This window comes from Populus alba, chromosome 19 (assembly GCF_005239225.2).
Source record: "Populus alba chromosome 19, ASM523922v2, whole genome shotgun sequence".
Lineage (NCBI taxonomy): Eukaryota > Viridiplantae > Streptophyta > Magnoliopsida > Malpighiales > Salicaceae > Populus > Populus alba.
The window spans coordinates 20,720,961-20,733,893 of NC_133302.1; the positions used below are offsets into that span (position 1 = coordinate 20,720,961).

General features: G+C 34.6%; 1 protein-coding gene across 1 annotated transcript; it reads right to left on the reverse strand.

The window, feature by feature from the left end:
* Positions 1–11,084: 11,084 nt before the first annotated feature.
* LOC118036729 (heavy metal-associated isoprenylated plant protein 28) lies at positions 11,085–12,654 on the reverse strand. Its single transcript, XM_035042526.2, has 3 exons — positions 12,611–12,654; positions 11,712–11,773; positions 11,085–11,539 (listed from the first exon to the last, which is right to left on the reverse strand). The coding sequence occupies exons 1-3, from the start codon at positions 12,652–12,654 to the stop codon at positions 11,190–11,192; spliced, it is 456 nt and encodes a 151-aa protein (XP_034898417.1). The 3' UTR covers positions 11,085–11,189.
* Positions 12,655–12,933: the final 279 nt, after the last annotated feature.

Genomic DNA, 12,933 nt, shown 5'->3' on the forward strand with positions numbered 1-12,933 from the left:
AGTTTCCTGGTTTTGGTTTGACCCATAATTGGGTAAAGCGAAGTATCTTTTGGGAGCTTCCGTATTGGAAGACTAATCTTCTCCGCCATAACCTTGACGTCATGCACATCGAAAAGAATGTGTTTGAGAATATTGTCAACACTGTCATGGATGTGAAGGGGAAGACAAAGGACAACATGAAGGCTAGATTGGATATAGCTTTATACTGTAACCGTAAAAATATGGAGTTGGTTTATGAGGAGTCAAGGGTTGCAAAACCAAGGGCAAGCTTCGTGTTAGAGAAAAACGCACAACTGCTAGTCTACAAATGGCTTAAGAGTCTGCATTTTCCGGATGGACATGCATCGAACATATCAAGGCTTGTTAACATAGAGGACTGCAAATTGTATGAAATGAAGAGTCATGACTGCCACGTGTTTGTGCAAACATTCATCCCATTAGCTTTTCGTGATTTATTGCCAAAGGGAATATGGGATGCACTAACGGAGATCAGTCATTTCTTCAGAGATATATGCTCCAGCAAGATGAATGTTGAGCACATTGAGAGGCTTCAAACGAATATCATCGAGACACTATGCAAACTTGAGATGATATTCCCTCCTTTATTTTTTGACTCAATGGAGCATATCCCTATACATCTACCGTTCGAGGCAAAAGCTGGAGGACCGGTCCAGTATAGATGGATGTACCCATTCGAATGGTGAGATATTACAGTTGCAATGGAATTCATATCTTAAAGTATTTTCTATGTTTTTCTTAATTGAAAATACTTGAATTGTACTTCAATGCAGGTACTTGTTTAATCTAAAAAAAAGGTTAAGAACAAGGCCCATGTTGAGGCTTCGATATCTGAGGCCTATATTGTTGAAGAGATATCAACATTTATCTCATACTATTTCGAACCTCATCTGAGAACAAGAATCAATCGTGTTCCACGGCATGACGATGGCGGTGAAGTGCCTTCCAGTGGGAACTTGTCAATATTCTCCAATACTGGACGACCCACACCTAAAAATGCCGTAAGAGGAAGATATTTGTCGGAAATAGAATTCAAACAAGCACACAACTATGTTCTATTTAACTATGATGAGCTGAGACCATTTATTCAGTAAGTCTATTTATGTGTAATACTAATTAAACTTTGTCAGTAATATACTGTTAATTATATATTGTAATATCATACACTCATTATCACTTGCAGGCAACATCAACAATATTTGCTCTCCAATAACTCGCAACTGACCGAATCCCAGATCTTTCAATTACAAGATGAACAATTTGCCACATGGTTCAGAACACATGTAAGCACTATCACAAACTCATTCTAACGTATGCATGTCATTAGGAGATTCTCGTTCATTTACTGTTTATTGATGTACATTTAATTACATATATTTACAAGGTTTATCAAGTGAGAAGGAGTGCGTCTAAGTCATTGTCTTCACTAAGCCTCGACCCTGAAAGAAAAGTTAAGTCCTACAACGGGTATTTTATCAATGGATATGTTTTCCATACTGAAGAATACGGGCAAGGAAGAAAGACATACAACTGCGGTGTTTGTGTTAAGGGATCTACAAGTAGCCAGTTAGAAGTTGAGTATTATGGTAGATTAGAAGAGGTCGTCGAACTGCAATATCATAGCGAGCAGAAAAAAGTGTTTTTATTCAAATGCTATTGGTATGACACGACGGACAGAGGAATCAGAGTTGATCCGCACCATGGTCTGGTCGAAATCAACTCAAAAGCTAGACTCCGCAACATAAACGATGTCTTTGTTTTCGCAAAACAATGTCAACAAGTTTATTACACATACACCCCTTCATTTAGAAAGGATCGATCAAGAGTTGATTGGTTGTCCGTTTTAAAAACGAAACCACGGGGTCGTGTCGAGGTTGTTCAGGATGAGAACAAAGACACAAGTGTACGAGATGAAGTCTTTCAAGTTCCTGAGTTGGTTGAACCATATCGAGTTGCTCCTTCGATTGAATTGGAAGAAAATTCAAATTTTCGAGTTGTCGATGATAGTCTTGTTGATATTGACGGAGAGGAGTTGAATGTTGTTCTCATCTCTAGCGGACAAGCAAATGTCGATGAAGAAGATGATATCCATATTGAAGATTGCGATGAAGATGATGACAATTCAATTGATGAGGAAGAAGAAGAAAATTCCGACTAATTATGAAAATGAAGCCCTATGTAAAAACATTTGTCTCATTTAATTTAGATTATGGATGATGTATTTTGTAAAACAAAATATTTACTGTTTAAGCAATGTGGTTATTGTTTTATGTGATGAACAGTTTATCAGTTAAGTTTTTGCAGGAAGGTAAACAGGCAATACAAAGACAACCTTTCCTGCATAATGCAAACTTACCGACGTCCATACCGATGGATAACCATCCGTCGGTATCTCATAGAGAGTTCGAAATTAATTACGCGAAATGCCACCAACACCAACGACATTACCGACGGATTCACCGAAACATACACCGACGGATTCTAGTCCGTCGGTATCTCACAGAGAGTTCGAAAATAATTACAACAAAATGCCACCTTCACCAACGGGCATACCGATGGAATTAAATCCGTCGGCATCTCATAGAGAGTTCGAAAACATTTACAACAAAATGCCACAATCATCGACGGGTATACCGACGGATTCTAGTTCGTCGGTATCTCACAGAGAGTTCGAAAATATTTACAACAAAATGCCACAATCACCGACGGATTCACCGACCGATTTTTCAACGCTAATACCGACGGAATATTTCCATCGGTAATTTGTCGGTCACACATATTACCGACGGACCGCGTGATTTCCAAAGTGTGTGAATTAATGCGCCTCTGAACTTGTCATATTACCGACGGAATCACCGACGGACGTCGAAAAATATGGAGGGCTTTTAAAAATTCGGTGTGAAATTCAAAAATTACCGACGGATTTTTGACCTGTTACCGACGGAATTTTTGACCTTTTACCGACGGATATTAAGTCCGTCGGTAAAACTGCCCTATAAGTTACAGCCCCGCCGCTTCGCCTCATTTTTTCTTCTTCTCCCCGCGCCGCTTCTCTTCTCTTCTCCTCCGTTTTGCATCTTAGATTTTTTATTTTTTTGCCCTCAATCCTTCAAGAATTTCACCTTCAATCTCTAGCAAGATTTAGTGGTGTGAATCTTCCTCATATTAAAAGGTATGTGCTTTTTTCCAATTTATATTATTTACTTTTAATTTATTTTTAGTTGTTTTTATTTTTGTTGTTTGAGTGTTTTTTTTTGTAATGTAGATAAAGTTTTGAATTTGTCACATTATTAAGCTATGTATATTTTCGTTCCTTTTGAATTTTTTGAATATTTTTTATTGTTTTGTTGTCATAATAACATATTAGTTAATTTGTTGAATATTTGTTGTTAAAGTTGAATTTAACTTAGAATTAGTAATTGAATATGTTAGAATAATTATTAATTTTACTCTATTATTGCATGATTTCTGTTTAATTATTTTCATTGATTTTAATTATTAGTCTATATATATTTTTTAATTTATTGAATATAATTTATTGTTGTATTGCCATATATAATTATTGATTAATTTGTTGAATTATAACTGTTAATGTTGAATTTACCTTAGAATTAATAATTGGATATGTTGGAATAATTAGTATTTTTTTATATTATTGCATGATTTGTGTTTAATTGTTTCCATTGATTTTAATTGTTAGGCTATAATTCTTTTTTATTTTATTGAATATATTTTATTGTTGTATTGCCATAATTATTTAATAATTTGTTGAATTAATATTGTTAATGTTGAATTTATCTTAGATTTAATAATTGAATATGTTGGAAGAATTATTAATTTTACTATAACTTGATGATTTGTGTTTAATTGTTTCTATTTATTTTGAATTTATAGTTTTGTTGTATTGACATAATTATTGAATAATTTGTGAATTGTAATTGTTAACGTTGAATTTATCTTAGGATTAATAGTTGAATATGTTGGAATAATTAGTATAGATTGGGTCAATTGGTTGTGGCTATTGTTAATATTTGCAGGTTTGTGGATTTGGGTAGTATCCAGTATAGGGGAGGTGCTGCCGATTTTTTTTAACTTTTGAATTTTATTATATAAGTATTTATATAAAATTGTTTAGATGCGCAGAATGAAAACCAGAGCTAGTCGTTCACGTCCAGTCGAATCAAGTTCCTTAGGTGCCTCTCAAGAAGAGGCACCTACACCACCTGCGCCGTCAACCGATGCTGCCTCTTCCAGCGCTGTTTCACATCGCAGAAGCGGCGTGCCTTCGCAGCGGAATCAATTTACCCGCAAGTACGAGGCACAGTGGAAGGACGATCTTTCAATATAAGTTTGTTAAGGTTTTAGTTTTTTTTTTATATATATAAAAAAATTAAAACATAATTTATAAAGTAATCACTATTTCATTAATTTCATTTCTTTTCAGGTTCACAAACATTGAGGCGTTTAAAGCGTCGATGGAGATTCCATTGTTTCAATGGAGTCAGATATCCAGACATCCTGAATGGATGCCTCAAATCAATGCATGGTTTCGTAGATTTGAGGTTTGTGTTAATATATAATTTTCAGCTTATTTCTAATAAATTCTAGTTATAATTGTAAATAAATTATTAACATTTAAAAAAATTATTTTTTTATACACAACATCGATTCAGCTAGGACGATGAACATGACACCGTTGTGAGGAGGGTGTGGGAAAATCACGTGGCAATTAGGTAACATCGAAAACAATACGACTTTTTTTTTACATAATTATTTATGTTTCGAAATGTAATTTTTTCGTGCGTGAATTATGTTGCGTGATTTTTGGTATGAAACAGCGAGGGATAAGGGGTTCGAAGGCTGGAACGATGTTGCGCTTTGGAGGGATTTCAAACCGATATACATCCCGGAAGATAAATGGCCGCACTATCTTCAGCATGTGACGTCTGAGCGGTTCACACGACGCTCACAGTCCGGTGCTGGCAACCGAAATCAGCCAATTCATGGCTCGGTGACAACGCACACCGGCGGCTCCATTCCGTTTGCTGCACATGCGAAACGGATGGTAAGATTAATTTAAATGAAATATATTGTTCAATTAATTTGTTGTTAATAAATTTTTTTCATTATAGGCTACGTCTCTTGGACGTGAGCCGAGCCCTATGGAGCTGTTTGTGGAGACGCACATGCGGAGTCATGACCGCCAAAAGGGGACGCAACAATTCGTTGACAACCGTGCTCAACAGTTTGTGGTATGTTTGTTCAACCATTTTATTTTGTAAGTTATTATTATGTTTATTGAATTGAATATGATGATTTTTTTTTCAGGAGACCTATAATAATCGGTTAAGGGAGAGATACGGGGACGATCCTTCGACCCATCCGGAAATAATCACCGACGGAAACCATCCCATCACCGACGGAAATAATCCGTCGGTATAAACTTACCGATGAATTTACAGACGGAAATATTCGGTCGGTATGAAATATCACCGACACTTTTACCGACGGATTTAGTCCGTCGGTATTGGACAATGCTGCCACCATCACCGATGAATATTCAGACGGATAGATTCAGTCGGTATTCCATCCCATCACCGACATATTCACCGACGAATTTACAAACGGAAATATTCGGTCGGTATGAAATATCACCGACACTTTTACCGACGGATTTAGTCTGTCGGTATTTACATAACACCGACGGAATATTTTCCATCGGTATATTCCAAGCGGGAAACTTTTTTGTTTTTGCGCGCACGGTCCGTCGGTAAAACCGTCGGTAAATGTTTTTTTTTGTATTTCCGACCGATATAACGACGGAATGTGGAATCACCGACAAAAGGTATACCGACGGGCGTATTCCGTCGGTAATATAGTCGGTAAATAATTTACCGACGAACTTTCTATCACACACCGACGGAATATTTTCGTCGGTAAAACTATGAAATCTTGTAGTGAGAGGTTGTTTTGTGTTTAAAAAATGTTATTGGATTTTTTAATTTTAAATTAATTTTTTATGGTTTTATATTTTTTTAATATGTTGATATTAAACATAAATTTTTAAAAATATAAATAAATAAATTATTTTAATATATTTTTAAATAAAAAATATTTTAAAAAACAATAACTTATTTTGAAATGTGGGATGCCAAGTTTCATTCTTCTTTGGTTCCTGTGTCAGCTAGCTAGCTAGCTTGCTCGCTCCATAAAGTCAGACCTGACAAACCAGACTGCTCTTGAGATACAAAGATAAATTCCATCTCACAAAAGAGAGTGTGTGAAAGCGAAAAAGACAACAATTTTTACTAAAAAAAATATTTTGAATGACATCTAATGGGGAAAACACATATCTGAGTCCCTTTATGATCCACCTATGCTGCATGATATGAGGCAGTCATTACCCCCACCACTTCAAGAATTTGTTAATAGAATTTTGATAAGTGAAATGGATAGCATATTCAGACTTTAAATTTGTGATTTTATTCTCCGGAAAATAAGTATATATTAAGTATCTTTATTAAAATGTTTACAAGATATTTAAATAAATTAGAAAACTCTATCTCTATAAGGAAACAATTTAGAATTCAAAAGCATAAAGAAAATTAATATAAAATCTGAAATAAAATAATAAATCCAAAAACAATCTAGAAAAAAATAACAAATTAGCCTAAGTAGCAATTTTTGGGCTTAATTTTGGAAGATGTAGTTGTCTAATAAATAATGGAGTGGCTAACCACAAGAAAACAACTTGTATAATCTCTTGTAAAAATTTGATCTCGCCCAACCATTGAATCCCTTGTTATCTCTGTTTTAAGTCGTTGCTCTAGTATAGCATGACCATATATTCTAAACTGTTTGAAAAGCTTAAAGAAATTTGAAAATTAATATTTAAAATACACATAATTTTAAAATAATATTAAGGAAATAAAAAATTGAAAATTATAGGTCACAAAAATTTTAGAATACTTAGGAAATAATAATAAAAATAAAACATAGTTGGGTATTAATTGGGCGAACCACACACTTATTTGTATGCTAAAAAAATAAAAGCGAGTTAAGTTATATCCAAACTAGTTTGGATCCTAATCAAACTAGGTTAAAACCCATCTCAATTAGATGAGAGGATTCGTAGTATAATATATGTTGAGTGGTGATATTTTTATTAAACAATCATCTTAATTCAAAAACTTAAGCTGTTAGGTGAAGTCTCAAGATATGATTTATATTATTCTCTAAAACACTCCCTTAACTGAAAGTCTTTTGGGCTTGAAATTTACGTAGACTCACACTAGCTTGTGCTTAATTTTTATTAAATAAATGGAAATGGTGAGATTTGAATTCCTGATTGATTAGCCATCAAGGCTTTGATACTGTTGTAACCCATTTTTGGGTCCCCCTGAAAAATAAAATAAATTGGTCAAGGAATTTAAAAATACAAGGATTGAATTTTTGACAGTATATTCTTGAAGGATGAAAGCCCTATTGAGAAGGAAAATTTGAATTTTGAGGAGAAAAGCCCAAATTGGGATGTTTATGGACTTAATTGGATTTTTATGGATTTAATTGGATTTTTATGGACTTAATTGGATTTTTATTTGAATTTATAGAAGATTTGATTGCAAGAAAAATTGATTTTTAAGTCAATTTGGGCTTTAATTTGGAGAAATTTAAGTTATGGGGCCAAAATATATTTTTTAGGAATTTATTGGGTCAAATCAGGGGTTTAATTGCATAAATATTGAAGTTTAATGGCCAATTAGGGACTTAATTGTGAAAATCCGAAACCAGGGACCAATTTGGAGAAGGTGTAAAGATAGAGGGGGCTGTTTGGAATTGTTTCAGGGGCTTAATTGAAGAAATTGGAAGTTTATTGATCAATTAGGGGCTCAATTGCATAAATCAGAGGCCAAGGACCAAAGTGAAAAAGGCGGCCAACAAGAAGGGCGGGGACCGAATTTGGAGGACTGATTTGAAGTTTGGCCATTTAAATGAAACGGCGCGTTTTATCCAAAACGACGCCGTTTCATATATAAAAAAAAAAAACGAAAGCAGAACGGTGTCGTTTTGAAGGACACTGTTCATCTTCTTCCTCCCCCCGGTTTAGCAGCAACAGAGACGAAAAATTTGAAAATTTTCCCGACCAGCCATGCGTGATTGAAGGCGCACTAACCATGGTCCCCCACCTGTTCTCCCCCTATAAATATAGAAGAAAACCGAAGAAAAAAAGAGAAGAAAAAACCCGAGAGACCAGAGGAGAGAAGGAGAGAGAGAGCGACCCGAAGAGAGAGAGAAGAACAGAAACAAACCGAGAAGAAGGAAACCGAAACCAAAAAAACCAAAACCAAACCGAGAACAGACAGCCACTGAGAACGAAAAAAAACCGAAGGAGAAGGGAGGAAAAAGAATTTTTCGCCACTGTTGGAAACAACAGCAACGCCGCTCGGAGCCGCCATCCACGAGCCACGCCACCGTAGCCCCGTCAGCCAACCACCGTCTCCAGCCTCGCCAGGTACGCTCTCTCTCCCCTGCATTTTGTTTTCTTTCTTCTGTTAGGTTTCGTCCCCTGCATGCAGAATTGTTCTGCATGCAGGGGACGGGGGGGGGGAATTAATTCCCCCCCGTTCTGTTTCCTCTTCTGGGCCAGACGGGTTCTGGCCCAGAAACATGTATATGGGCCAGAAGGATTCTGGCCCAACCCGGTGGTCTGGGCCGGGTCCGGCCCAGACCAAGTTATTTTTCTTGGGCCGAATCGGCCCAGTTACCTTTCTTGGGCCGATCCCGGCCCAATGACTTGTGGGGCTGAGCCCGCCCAGTTAGTTGGCCCGGCCCGGCCCCCTTAATAATTAATATATAATTATATTTATATTATTATATTATATATATGTATGTATATGTTATATATGTATAAAATATTTATAAAAAAATAGAAAAAAATAAAAAAATGTTGTTATTTTCCTTTCATATATATATATATATTTTTTTTTTTTAGGGTGTTTTGTATTTTTTTTTACTGTGGAGGTCTAAATTCAGTATTTAAAATATCTGATTTTCGTCGAGACACCTGAAATTTTCAAAGAGATTTTGTTTTTTTCGCTTTCAAAAATTTCTAAAATTCCTCAAAAATATTGTTGATTTTTTTTTCGTACATCTTTTTAAAATGACTTAATATTAGTTTGTATTTTTATTTTGTGGAAATACAAATTCAGTGTTTAAAATACCCGGTTTTCGTCAATACATCCGAAATTTTCAAAGATAAATTTTTTTTTTGCTTTCAAAAATTTCTAAAATTCCTTAAAAAAATATTGAGGATTTTTCCGCATATTGTTTATGACTTAATATTAGTTTGTATTTTTATGTTGTCGAGATACAAATTCAGTATTAAAAAATACCCGATTTCGTCGAAAAAAATTATATTTGTTTTTTTTAAAAAAAATATTTTCTTGCGTGTTGCATACGGCCAATACTCTAACATGTTTTGAATATTCTATTTTATAAAAAAAATATATTGGAAGCTTCGAAAGTGTGTTTTCGCATAGATTTCTTAAACACAAATTATTTTCTTGCATTTCTGGATTTTACAACGTGTTTGTAAAATTCCAAAGGGTATTGGCCAATATTCAAAAAACTATAAAAATCTTATTTTTGGAAAATGAATTTATTTATTATTTACCGCTAATGTTTGGATAAAAAAATCCTTAAAAGGATAAATATCCAAAATATTATTGGGAGTAATAGATCCGCACACATTCTTGAAAGAAGCCTCGATTATAATCGAGGACATTTCAAAATTTAATTTTTTTTATTATTATTATTCCACGATTTATGAGTCGCAAACTTTTGAAATACTAAGAGAAAAATGAGTTTTCAAAGCACATGGAATCTCCTTAGATTTCTATCAATTGACGAGCCTAGAAAATACCAACACCATAGTAATTATAAAGCAAACCAAACACCAAGCAGCTTACCTTAGGTAGGGCGTACTAGGGGTGCTAATACCTTCCCTTTACGCAACCAGTCTCTTGCCTTAGAATCTCTGAAAGACCAGTTAAGGTTTCTAGTGACCAAAATACTAGGTGGCGACTCCAAAGAACCAAATAAGCAAAATAAAACAAAACGAAAGTCGCCAGTCGAATGTCGCAAAACAAATTTTAAAATAAAAATTTGTATGTTTTTTTTGGGGTGCGACAGATACCATGTTAAAAAATAATCTCAACCCAATAACTTAAATTGTTACATGAGTTTCTAAGATATTATTTATATTATTCTCTAACACCTCCTTAAGTTAAAGCCCTTTGGGCTTAAAACTTGCATAGGTCCACATTACATTGTATTTAATTTTGATCAAATAAATAAAGATGGTGAGATTCGAACTTGTGACTGCTTGGTCATCAAGGCTTTGATACTATATAAAAAACTATCTTAATTTAAAAAGCTTAAACTGTTAAGTGAGATCATAAGATATAATTTATATTCTCTAACAATTTTCATCCCTAATTTTTATGGGGTTCCTTGGTAACATAATTTTAGTCCCCTATCTCTAATTCTTTTCTAAATTTGATCCTCAACCCAACAACAACTTTCAACCAACTAGTCCAAGAATTCTCAACTGGATTTGTCCATAAAAAATTTGCTTAAAAGTTTTCTCAACCGAGTCCACACCTAAAGATGACTACAAAGTATATTTGAGGATGAAAGGATCAGATTGATAATTCCTAGATACTTTCTGGACCTAATTGCTTCAATATATAGTTTAGGGACACAATTGAAAAGGGTAATAGTGAATAAGTTAGGTGCGCATATGAGAATATTATCCCTTTTCTAAAACATTCCAAGGCATATCTTTTTTGGAAAAGATTTATTAGAGATTGTGGAGGAGTCCATCCTAATCATTTCTGAATGATATTAATGTACGTAGAACAAAATTTTCATTGCAATCGATGGCGATTTTAGGTTTTCTCAACAGACAATACCATGCCTAGGGCACAAGTCAAAATAAAACAACTTATAAGTTGCAAAATGATAAGGAAAAAAAGGCATTTCTTATGTATATTTTATAGCTTCAAGTTAACAAGGTTTAACAAAACATAAAGTGAAAAGGAAATCAGCACATGTAAAACAATGTAGCATAAGTACATATATAGTAAGAATATTAATATATACTACGTTGTTCACATTATAGAACAACCATGAGGGTTTTCATCGCTGAAAATTGCTCCTGTTTGGTGGTTAAAGATGGAGGAATGCACCAGATGATGATAATAACCATGATCGTTGCTATCATATCCATGCTTGTAGTAATTGTAAGAAGAGGAAGGCTGAGGAGCATGGTAAGTAAGTGGACCGTTAACTTGGTTTTGGTTGTAGTAATGGTCAGAATAGCTATGATGCTGTGGATTGTAAGGTAATTGCCAGAGCTCAGCCCTTCTTCTTGTCTTACAAACTGTCTTTAGAACCTTCTTTTGGTCAGCCCATCCTGTGACCGTCACCTTTTGCAACCCCATATCTATATCTATGTCACCTACGCTTGTGCGTGCATACATATAATAAATACAAAAGTATAGTCCAAGAAAATATGTCCAAAGAAAACCTTAAAAAGAGAGGAACAGATAAAATAATTCATGAAAAAAAAAGGGATGCTTAAGATGAAAATCGTCGCTTGCATAAAGTTTTTAGTGGAGGTGATTTCTTACCTTTGACTTTTTCCAGAGCATTTTTCACCAATCTCTCGCATCCAGCACAATTCATATGCACTCTTCTTATAACCCAATTTTGACCTTTTTTATTTATTATTATTTTTATTATTTTATTTTTTAAAAAATGATGAAAAACAAGTAAAAATAAAATAAATAAAGAGTGAATTAAAATTTGGATTAAGGGCAACACGATTGGAAGTTTAAAGATTTAATTAAACTCTTGACTAGTTTAATTAATTAAATTAAGGGCTTAATTGGAGAATTGATTTAATTAAAATTTAGATGATTTTAACTAATGAAATCAAGAGTTTAATTGAAGAATTAATGAGTTTGAGAACTTAATTATACTTTGATTTAATTAATTACAAGAATCAAGGGTGTAATTGAAGAAATACCAAAGTTTGGAGCTGATTCAAGGAAAAATTGCTAGAAAATTAAAGTCCAAGAACCAAATTGAATAGTCCAAAAATCCAGGACTGTTGTGTAAATGGCACTATAAATCAAGGATTCAATTGAATTAATCTAAGGGTACAATTAGAAATTGATTATTAATGATTAAGATCTCAATTGTGAAGTTTAAACATCCAGGGACCAAAGTGAAAAAATGCCTCAAGCACACAAACAACGTCGTTTGGAAGACTTCGTTCTTCGTCCCTTCCGTTTCGCACGGAGAAAACCGATTCAACGGGGAAATCTACAGCAAATCATGGACCACGATCCGGTTCGTGGGGGGTAACAGTTGTGGAAGCTCTCTTGCCTTTTAAAAGGCAGAGATGAGCAACGAACGGAGAGGAAGGAGGAGGCAAGCACACCAGGGGAAGGAAAACCCAATATAAAACAGGAACCTAGAAATGTGAAGATAGGTGGAGGTGCCTACCTTGGGTGGAGGTGCCTACCTTGGTGGAGGTGCCTTAACCAACTTGGCCCCTTGCTCTTGCATGGATGCTTGCCTATAAATAGGCAATGCATCCAAGCATTGAAAACACACCACAAGAGAGAAACAAGAGAGGAAGAGAAGAGTGAGAGAAGGAAAGTAATCCCACAAAATTGTGAGGTATTTGTAAGAGAGTAAGTGAGGTGTTTTCTCCTAGTAATAGAGAGATTCTTAGTTGTTCTCCTATTACTTGAGAGAGGTTGTAATTCCCACATTACTAGTAAAATCCTTCTATACTTGCCCATGGACGTAGCCTAATTGGGCGAACCACGTAAATTCTTGTGT

Coding starts and splice junctions, on each gene's coding strand:
- LOC118036729 (XM_035042526.2), bottom strand. CDS start 12,654: ATGCAAGAGCAAGGGGCCAAGTTGGTTAAGGCACCTCCACCAAG. Junction 11,774..12,610: donor GTTAAGGCACCTCCACCAAG/GTAGGCACCTCC, acceptor GGTTATAAGAAG/AGTGCATATGAATTGTGCTG. Junction 11,540..11,711: donor TGCTCTGGAAAAAGTCAAAG/GTAAGAAATCAC, acceptor GCACAAGCGTAG/GTGACATAGATATAGATATG.